Consider the following 12,353-nt stretch of genomic DNA (forward strand, 5'->3'; position numbering starts at 1 on the left):
GCAGCAGTGGTGGCGGCGGTGGTGGCGGCAGTGGCGGTGGCAGTGGTGGTGGCAGTGGTGGTGGTGGCAGTGGTGGTGGCAGTGGTGGTGGTGGCAGTGGTGGTGGCAGTGGTGGTGGCAGTGGTGGTGGTGGCAGTGGTGGTGGCAGTGGTGGTGGCAGTGGTGGCAGTGGTGGTGGCAGTGGTGGTGGCAGTGGTGGCAGTGGTGGTGGCAGTGGTGGTGGCAGTGGTGGTGGTTGGCAGTGGTGGTGGCAGTGGTGGCGGTGGTAGTGGCAGTGGTGGTGGCAGTGGTGGTGGTGGCAGTGGTGGTCGTGATGGTGGTGGCAGTGGTGGTGGCAGTGGTGGCGGTGGTAGTGGTGGTGGCAGTGGTGGTGGCAGTGGTGGGTGGGGAGTGGGTTGAGGTGGTGGCGGCCATTACCACCACGCCCCCTCCCCCCCCCCTCCCCCAGTGCATGTTGTTGCTGTTGTTGCTGTTGTTGCTGTTGTTGCTGTTGTTGCTGTTGTTGCTGTTGTTGCTGTTGTTAGGCGGGCGGAGTGAGAATCACGACTCTGCCCTCGTCTGGGTGTGCGAACAGGAGCTTTATTTAAATAACACAAACATCAGGATACACACATCACACACTCCGTCCCTCTCTCTCGGTTTATACTCTGTGTGGTGAGTCTGTGGGTCTCTGTGTGGTGAGTCTGTGGGTCTCTGTGTGGTGAGTCTGTGGGTCTCTGTGTGGTGAGTCTGTGTGTGGTGAGTCTGTGGGTCTCTGTGTGGTGAGTCTCTGTGTGGTGAGTCTGTGGGTCTCTGTGTGGTGAGTCTGTGGGTCTCTGTGTGGTGAGTCTGTGGGTCTCTGTGTGGTGAGTCTCTGTGTGGTGAGTCTGTGGGTCTCTGTGTGGTGAGTCTCTGTGTGGTGAGTCTGTGGGTCTCTGTGTGGCGAGTCTCTGTGTGGTGAGTCTGTGGGTCTCTGTGTGGTGAGTCTGTGGGTCTCTGTGTGGTGAGTCTCTGTGTGGTGAGTCTGTGGGTCTCTGTGTGGTGAGTCTGTGGGTCTCTGTGTGGTGAGTCTCTGTGTGGTGAGTCTGTGGGTCTCTGTGTGGCGAGTCTCTGTGTGGTGAGTCTGTGGGTCTCTGTGTGGTGAGTCTGTGGGTCTCTGTGTGGTGAGTCTCTGTGTGGTGAGTCTGTGGGTCTCTGTGTGGTGAGTCTGTGGGTCTCTGTGTGGTGAGTCTGTGGGTCTCTGTGTAGTGAGTCTGTGGGTCTCTGTGTGGTGAGTCTCTGTGTGGTGAGTCTGTGGGTCTCTGTGTGGTGAGTCTGTGGGTCTCTGTGTGGTGAGTCTCTGTGTGGTGAGTCTGTGGGTCTCTGTGTGGTGAGTCTGTGGGTCTCTGTGTAGTGAGTCTGTGGGTCTCTGTGTGGTGAGTCTGTGGGTCTGTGTGTGAGTCTGTGGGTCTCTGTGTGTGAGTCTGTGGGTCTCTGTGTGGTGAGTCTGTGGGTCTCTGTGTGGTGAGTCTGTGGGTCTCTGTGTGGTGAGTCTGTGGGTCTCTGTGTGGTGAGTCTGTGGGTCTCTGTGTGGTGAGTCTGTGGTTCTCTGTGTGGTGAGTCTGTGGGTTTGATGACTTCATGAGTTTTGCAGGAAGTTGTCAAAGTCGCCATCATTGCCAGCATCTTCATCCTGAAGGCAGAGAAACCAATTAATCACTCACTCACTCCACCTCAAACCACCCACTCACCCACCCACTCCCTCACCCGCTCGCTCGCTCGCTCACCCACCCACCCACTCACCTGCTCACCCACTCACGCACCCACGCACCCACCCGCTCACTCACCCACCCGCTCACTGACCCACTCACCCACCCGCTCACTCACCCACTCATTCACACACCCGCTCGCTCACTCACCCACCCACTCACCCGCTCACTCACTCACGCACTCACTCACTCACGCACTCACCCGCTCACTCACCCGCTCACTCACCCACCCGCCCACCCACCCGCTCATCGACCCACTCACTCACCCGCTCGCTCACTCACCCACCCACTCACCCGCTCACTCACTCACCCGCTCACTCACGCACTCACCCGCTCACTCACCCGCTCACTCACCCACCCGCCCACCCACCCGCTCATCGACCCACTCACTCACCCGCTCACCCACCCGCTCATTCACTCACTCACCCGCTCACTCACCCACCCGCTCACTCACCCACTCATTCACACACCCACTCACTCACTCACCCACTCACTCACGCACTCACCCTCTCACTCACCCGCTCACTCACCCACCCGCCCACCCACCCGCTCATCGACCCACTCACTCACCCGCTCACCCACCCGCTCATTCACTCACTCACCCGCTCACTCACCCACCCGCTCACTCACCCACTCATTCACACACCCGCTCGCTCACTCACCCACCCACTCACCCGCTCACTCACTCACCCACTCACTCACGCACTCACCCTCTCACTCACCCGCTCACTCACCCACCCGCCCACCCACCCGCTCACCGACCCACTCACTCACCCGCTCACCCACCCGCTCACCCACCCGCTCATTCACTCACCCGCTCACTCACCCGCTCACTCACCCACCCGCTCACTCACCCGCTCACCCACCCGCTCACTCACCCACTCACTCACTCTGTGGTGGTGGTTGTAGTAGTGGTGGTAGTAGTGGTGGTTGTAGTAGTGGTGGTTGTAGTGGTGGTGGTTGTAGTGGTGGTGGTTGTAGTGGTGGTGGTTGTGGTGGTTGTAGTGGTGGTGGTTGTAGTAGTGGTGGTTGTAGTAGTGGTGGTTGTAGTGGTGGTGGTTGTAGTGGTGGTGGTTGTGGTGGTTGTAGTGGTGGTGGTTGTGGTGGTTGTAGTGGTGGTGGTTGTAGTGGTGGTGGTTGTAGTGGTGGTGGTTGTAGTGGTGGTGGTTGTAGTAGTGGTGGTTGTAGTAGTTGTGGTGGTTGTAGTAGTGGTGGTGGTTGTAGTTGTTGTAGTGGTGGTGGTAGTTGTAGTGGTGGTTGTAGTTGTGGTGGTTGTTGTGGTAGTTGTAGTAGTTGTTGTTGTTGTGGTTGTAGTGGTGGTAGTGGTGGTTGTGGTGGTGGTTGTAGTGTTTGTGGTGGTGGTTGTAGTAGTGGTGGTTGTAGTAGTGGTGGTTGTAGTAGTGGTGGTGGTTGTAGTAGTTGTGGTTGTTGTTGTAGTAGTTGTTCTAGTGGTGGTGGTTGTGGTGGTGGTTGTGGTGGTTGTTCTAGTGGTTGTGGTGGTAGTTGTGGTTGTTGTAGTCGACCGACCCTGGGCTCGCGGGGCTCCTCATCCTCCCCGTACTGCAGCGCTGAGTCCACCTGCGCGAGAATGGCGTCCACCGAGTCGTCCTCGCTGCGGTCCAGCGGCATGAAGCGCACCAGGCTGTAGTCGTCCACCTGCTCGCCCACAGGCAAAGGTACAGGCAAAGGTACCCCGTGTAGCCCCCCTCCCTTCCCCGTCGCACGCCGGGTGATGTAGGGGGCAAGTGGTTTTTGGAGCGAGCGACTCACTCACTCAGTCACTCACTCACTCACTCATACACTCACTCACTCACTCATACACTCACTCACTCATACACTCACTCACTCATACACTCACTCACTCATACACTCACTCACTCATACACTCACTCATACACTCACTCATACACTCACTCAGTCAGTCACTCACTCACTCATACACTCACTCACTCATACACTCACTCATACACTCACTCACTCATACACTCACTCATACACTCACTCATACACTCACTCATACACTCACTCACTCACTCATACACTCACTCACTCATACACTCACTCACTCATACACTCACTCACTCACTCATACACTCACTCACTCATACACTCACTCATACACTCACTCATACACTCACTCAGTCAGTCACTCACTCACTCATACACTCACTCACTCATACACTCACTCATACACTCACTCACTCATACACTCACTCATACACTCACTCATACACTCACTCATACACTGACTCACTCACTCACACACTCACTCATCCACTCACTCATACACTCACTCATACACTCACTCACTCATACACTCACTCATACACTCACTCATACACTCACTCACTCATACACTCACTCACTCATACACTCACTCACACACTCACTCATACACTCACTCATACACTCACTCATACACTCACTCATACACTCACTCACTCATACACTCACTCATAAACTCACTCACTCATACACTCACTCACCCACTCATACACTCACTCACTCATACACTCACTCACTCATACACTCACTCACTCACTCATACACTCACTCACTCATACACTCACTCACTCATACACTCACTCACTCACTCATACACTCACTCACTCATACACTCACTCACTCATACACTCACTCACTCATACACTCACTCACTCATACACTCACTCACACACTCACTCACTCACTCATACACTCACTCATACACTCACTCACTCATACACTCACTCAGTCACTCACTCATACACTCACTCACACACTCATACACTCACTCACTCATACACTCACTCATACACTGACTCACTCATACACTCACTCATACACTCACTCACTCATACACTCACTCAGTCACTCACTCACTCATACACTCACTCACTCATACACTCACTCATACACTCACTCACTCATACACTCACTCATACACTCACTCACTCATACACTCACTCATACACTCAATCATACACTCACTCACTCATACACTCACTCATACACTCACTCAGTCACTCACTCACTCATACACTCACTCATACACTCACTCAGTCACTCACTCATACACTCACTCATACACTCACTCATACACTCACTCATACACTCACTCAGTCACTCACTCAGTCACTCACTCATACACTCACTCACACACTCATACACTCACTCACTCATACACTCACTCATACACTGACTCACTCATACACTCACTCATACACTCACTCACTCATACACTCACTCAGTCACTCACTCACTCATACACTCACTCACTCATACACTCACTCATACACTCACTCACTCATACACTCACTCATACACTCACTCACTCATACACTCACTCATACACTCACTCACTCATACACTCACTCATACACTCACTCATACACTCACTCACTCACTCATACACTCACTCACTCATACACTCACTCACTCATACACTCACTCACTCATACACTCACTCATACACTCACTCACTCATACACTCACTCACTCATACACTCACTCATACACTCACTCACTCATACACTCACTCACTCATACACACACTCACTCATACACTCACTCACTCGTACACTCACTCATACACTCACTCACTCATACACTCACTCACTCACTCATACTCATACTCACTCACTCACACACTCACTCATACACTCATACACTCACTCACTCAGTCACTCATACACTCACTCATACACTCACTCATACACTCACTCATACACTCACTCACTCACTCATACACTCACTCACTCATACACTCACTCATTCACTCACTCACTCATACACTCACTCATACACTCACTCACTCATACACTCACTCACTCATACACTCACTCACTCATACACTCACTCATACACTCACTCACTCACTCATACACTCACTCACTCATACACTCACTCACTCATACACTCACTCACTCATACACTCACTCACTCATACACTCACTCACTCATACACTCACTCACTCATACACTCACTCATACACTCACTCACTCATACACTCACTCACTCATACACTCACTCACTCATACACTCACTCACTCATACACTCACTCATACACTCACTCACTCACTCATACACACACTCACTCATACACTCACTCACACACTCATACTCACTCACTCACACACTCACTCATACACTCACTCATACACTCACTCACTCAGTCACTCATACACTCACTCATACACTCACTCATACACTCACTCATACACTCACTCACTCATACACTCACTCACTCACTCATACACTCACTCACTCACTCATACACTCACTCACTCATTCACTCACTCATTCACTCACTCACTCATACACTCACTCACTCATACACTCACTCATACACTCACTCACTCACTCATACACTCACTCACTCACTCATACACTCACTCACTCATACACTCACTCATACACTCACTCACTCACTCATACACTCACTCATACACTCACTCATACACTCACTCACTCATACACTCACTCATACACTCACTCACTCATACACTCACTCACTCATACACTCACTCACTCATACACTCACTCATACACTCACTCACTCATACACTCACTCACTCACTCATACACACACTCACTCATACACTCACTCACACACTCATACTCACTCACTCACACACTCACTCATACACTCACTCATACACTCACTCACTCAGTCACTCATACACTCACTCATACACTCACTCACTCATACACTCACTCACTCACTCATACACTCACTCACTCATACACTCACTCACACACTCATACTCACTCACACACTCACTCATACACTCACTCATACACTCACTCACTCAGTCACTCATACACTCACTCAAACACTCACTCACTCACTCAGTCACTCACTCACTCACACACTCATACACTCACTCACTCATACACTCATACACTCACTCACTCACTCATACACTCACTCAGTCACTCACTCACACACTCATACACTCACTCACTCAGTCACTCACTCATACACTCACTCAGTCACTCACTCAGTCACTCACTCACTCACTCATACACTCACTCACTCACTCATACACTCACTCACTCACTCATACACTCACTCATACACTCACTCAGTCACTCACTCATACACTCACACACTCATACACTCACTCACTCATACACTCACTCATACACTCACTCACTCAGTCACTCACTCACACACTCATACACTCACTCACTCATACACTCACTCAGTCACTCAGTCACTCACTCATACACTCACTCACTCATACACTCACTCATACACTCACTCACACACTCATACACTCACTCACTCATACACTCACTCAGTCACTCAGTCACTCACTCATACACTCACTCATACACTCACTCATACACTCACTCACTCATACACTCACTCACTCACTCATACACACACTCACTCATACACTCACTCACACACTCATACTCACTCACACACTCACTCATACACTCACTCATACACTCACTCACTCAGTCACTCATACACTCACTCATACACTCACTCATACACTCACTCACTCATACACTCACTCACTCATACACTCACTCACTCATACACTCACTCACACACTCATACTCACTCACACACTCACTCATACACTCACTCACTCAGTCACTCATACACTCACTCATACACTCACTCACTCAGTCACTCACTCACTCACACACTCATACACTCACTCACTCATAAACTCACTCACTCACTCATACACTCACTCACTCATACACTCACTCATACACTCACTCACCACTCACTCACTCATACACTCACTCACTCACTCATACACTCACTCACTCACTCATACACTCACTCACTCATACACTCACTCACTCATAAACTCACTCACTCACTAACACACTCACTCATACACTCACTCACTTACTCATACACTCACTCACTCACTCATACACTCACTCACTCACTCATACACTCACTCACTCATACACTCACTCACTCATACACTCACTCACTCATTCACTCATACACTCACTCACTCACTCATACACTCACTCACTCACTCATACACTCACTCACTCACTCATACACTCACTCACTCATACACTCACTCACTCATACACTCACTCACTCATACACTCACTCACGTAGACACTCACTCACTCATACACTCACTCACTCATACACTCACTCACTCATACACTCACCCACACACTCATACACTCACCCACTCACTCATACACTCACTCACACACTCACTCACCCACACACTCATACACTCACTCACTCATACACTCACTCACTCATACACTCACTCATACACTCACTCACTCATACACTCACTCACTCATACACTCACTCACTCATACACTCACTCACTCATACACTCACTCATACACTCACTCACTCATACACTCACTCATACACTCACTCACTCATACACTCACTCACTCATACACTCACTCACTCATACACTCACTCACTCAGTCACTCACTCATACACTCACTCACTCACTCATACACTCACTCACTCACTCATACACTCACTCATACTCTCACTCATACACTCACTCATCCACTCACTCACTCATACACTCACTCATACACTCACTCATACACTCACTCACTCAGTCACTCACTCACTCACTCACTCACTCATACACTCACTCACTCATACACTCACTAATACACTCACTCACTAATACACTCACTCACTCATACACTCACTCACTCACTCATACACTCACTCACTCGCTCAGTCAGTCACCCACTCACTCATACACTCACTCACTCACTCACCACTCACTCATACACTCACTCACTCACTCATACACTCACTCACTCACTCATACACTCACTCACTCACTCATACACTCACTCATACACTCACTCACTCATACACTCACTCATACACTCACTCACCACTCACTCACTCATACACTCACTCACTCACTCATACACTCACTCACTCATACACTCACTCACTCATACACTCATAAACTCACTCACTCACTAACACACTCACTCATACACTCACTCACTTACTCATACACTCATTCACTCATACACTCACTCACTCACTCATACACTCACTCACTCACTCACTCATACACTCACTCACTTACTCATACACTCATTCACTCATACACTCACTCACTCACTCATACACTCACTCACTCATACACTCACTCACACACTCACTCACTCATACACTCACTCACTCACTCATACACTCACTCACTCACTCATACACTCACTCACTCACTCATACACTCACTCACTCACTCATACACTCACTCACTCATACACTCACTCACTCATACACTCACTCACTCATACACTCACTCACTCACGTAGACACTCACTCACTCATACACTCACTCACTCATACAGTCACTCACTCACTCATACACTCACTCACTCATACACTCACCCACACACTCATACACTCACCCACTCACTCATACACTCACTCACACACTCACTCACCCACACACTCATACACTCACTCACTCATACACTCACTCACTCATACACTCACTCATACACTCACTCACTCATACACTCACTCACTCATACACTCACTCACTCATACACTCACTCACTCATACACTCACTCATACACTCACTCACTCATACACTCACTCATACACTCACTCACTCATACACTCACTCATACACTCACTCACTCACTCATACACTCACTCATACACTCACTCACTCACTCATACACTCACTCACTCATGCACTCACTCACTCATACACACACACACACGTGTACACACACACAGGTGTACACACACACACGTGTACACACACACACGTGTACACACACACACGTGTACACACACACACGTGTACACACACACACGTGTACACACACACACGTGTACACACACACACGTGTACACACACACACGTGTACACACACACACGTGTACACACACACACGTGTACACACACACACGTGTACACACACACACGTACACACACACACGTGTACACACACACACGTGTACACACACACACGTGTACACACACACACACGCTCACCAGATCGCTGATGGATTTGCTGAGGCGTTTGAACTTCTCCGAGGCCCAGGCCCCAGATCCCTCGTCCAGATACTCACACAGATCCGGCTCCAGGAACCTACCCACACACACAGACACACACACATATACATACACACACACACAGACACACACACACATACATATACACACACACAGACACACACATACATACACATACACCCACCCACCCACCCACTCACCCACCCACCCACCCACTCACTCACCCACACAATCACTCACCTCCTCACCCACCCACCCACTCACCCACCCACTCACCCACTCACCCACTCACCCACCCACCCACCCACTCACGCACGCACCCACCCACCCACTCACTCACCCACACAATCACTCACCTCCTCACCCACCCACCCACCCACTCACCCACCCACTCACCCACTCACCCACCCACCCACACACCCACTCACTCACCCACCCACTCACTCACCCACACACTCACTCACCCACACACCCACCCACTCACCCACACACCCACCCACCCACCCACCCACTCACCCACCCACTCACCCACCCACCCACCCACTCACCCACCCACCCACCCACCCACTCACCCACCAACCCACCCACCCACTCACCCACACACCCACCAACCCACCCATTCACCCACCCACCCACCCACTCACCCACCCACCCACTCACCCACCCACCCACTCATTCACTCACCCACCCATTCACTCACCCACCCACCCACCCACTCACCCACCCACCCACTCACCCACCCACCCACCCACCCACTCACCCACCCACCCGCTCTCCCGCCCACCCGCTCGCCCACCCACACACCCACTCACCCACCCACCCACCCACTCACCCACCAACCCACCCACCCACCCACCCACTCACCCACCAACCCACCCACCCACTCATTCACTCACCCACCCATTCACTCACCCACCCACCCACCCACTCACCCACCCACCCACTCACCCACCCACCCACCCACCCACTCACCCACCCACCCACTCACCCACCCACCCACCCACCCACTCACCCACCCACCCACTCATTCACTCACCCACCCATTCACTCACCCACCCACCCACCCACTCACCCACCCACCCACTCACCCACCCACCCACCCACCCACTCACCCACCCACCCGCTCTCCCGCCCACCCCGCTCGCCCACCCACACACCCACCCACCCACCCACCCACCCACTCACCCACCCACCCACCCACCCACTCACCCACCAACCCACCCACCCACTCACCCACACACCCACCAACCCACCCATTCACCCACCCACCCACCCACTCACCCACCCACCCACTCACCCACCCACCCACCCATTCACTCACCCACCCATTCACTCACACACCCACCCACCCACCCACTCACCCACCCACTCACCCACCCACCCACCCACCCACTCACCCACCCACCCACCCACCCACTCACCCACCAACCCACCCACCCACTCACCCACACACCCACCAACCCACCCATTCACCCACCCACCCACCCACTCACCCACCCACCCACTCACCCACCCACCCACTCATTCACTCACCCACCCATTCACTCACCCACCCACCCACCCACTCACCCACCCACCCACCCACTCACCCACCCACCCACCCACCCACCCACTCACCCACCCACCCGCTCTCCCGCCCACCCGCTCGCCCACCCACTCACCCACCCACCCACCCACTCACCCACCCACCCACCCACCCACTCACCCACCAACCCACCCACCCACTCACCCACACACCCACCAACCCACCCATTCACCCACCCACCCACCCACTCACCCACCCACCCACTCACCCACCCACCCACTCATTCACTCACCCACCCATTCACTCACCCACCCACCCACCCACTCACCCACCCACCCACCCACTCACCCACCCACCCACCCACTCACCCACCCACCCGCTCTCCCGCCCACCCGCTCGCCCACCCACACACCCACCCACACACCCACCCACTCACCCACCCACCCACCCACTCACCCACCAACCCACCCACCCACTCACCCACACACCCACCAACCCACCCATTCACCCACCCACCCACCCACTCACCCACCCACCCACTCACCCACCCACCCACCCATTCACTCACCCACCCATTCACTCACACACCCACCCACCCACCCACTCACCACCCACTCACCCACCCACCCACCCACTACCACCCACCCACCCACCCACTCACCCACCAACCCACCCACCCACTCACCCACACACCCACCAACCCACCCATTCACCCACCCACCCACCCACTCACCCACCCACCCACTCACCCACCCACCCACTCATTCACTCACCCACCCATTCACTCACCCACCCACCCACCCACTCACCCACCCACCCACTCACCCACCCACCCACCCACCCACCCACTCACCCACCCACCCGCTCTCCCGCCCACCCGCTCGCCCACCCACTCACCCACCCACCCACCCACTCACCCACCCACCCACCCACCCACTCACCCACCAACCCACCCACCCACTCACCACACACCCACCAACCCACCCATTCACCCACCCACCCACCCACTCACCCACCCACCCACTCACCCACCCACCCACCCATTCACTCACCCACCCATTCACTCACCCACCCACTCACCCACTCACCCA

The 12,353-nt window shown here is 53.0% G+C and overlaps 2 protein-coding genes across 2 annotated transcripts in view; both read right to left on the bottom strand.

The window, feature by feature from the left end:
- Positions 1-570: 570 nt before the first annotated feature.
- On the bottom strand, positions 571-9,845 carry LOC144953640 (uncharacterized). Its single transcript, XM_078884228.1, has 3 exons — positions 9,717-9,845; positions 3,255-3,383; positions 571-1,651 (listed from the first exon to the last, which is right to left on the bottom strand). Exon 3 carries the CDS (start codon positions 1,599-1,601, stop codon positions 600-602), a length of 1,002 nt encoding a protein of 333 aa, XP_078740354.1. The 5' UTR covers positions 1,602-1,651; positions 3,255-3,383; positions 9,717-9,845; the 3' UTR covers positions 571-599.
- LOC144953631 (eukaryotic translation initiation factor 3 subunit C-like) overlaps positions 1,647-12,353 on the bottom strand; it is a 54,519-nt gene continuing 43,812 nt past the window's right edge. The window contains exons 19-20 of the mRNA XM_078884219.1: positions 3,266-3,383; positions 1,647-1,651 (exon numbers count right to left, since the gene is read on the bottom strand). Coding sequence (XP_078740345.1) covers positions 1,647-1,651; positions 3,266-3,383 — 123 coding nt within the window. The remainder of the gene's footprint in view (positions 1,652-3,265; positions 3,384-12,353) is intronic.

This window comes from Lampetra fluviatilis, chromosome 79 (assembly GCF_964198595.1).
Source record: "Lampetra fluviatilis chromosome 79, kcLamFluv1.1, whole genome shotgun sequence".
Lineage (NCBI taxonomy): Eukaryota > Metazoa > Chordata > Hyperoartia > Petromyzontiformes > Petromyzontidae > Lampetra > Lampetra fluviatilis.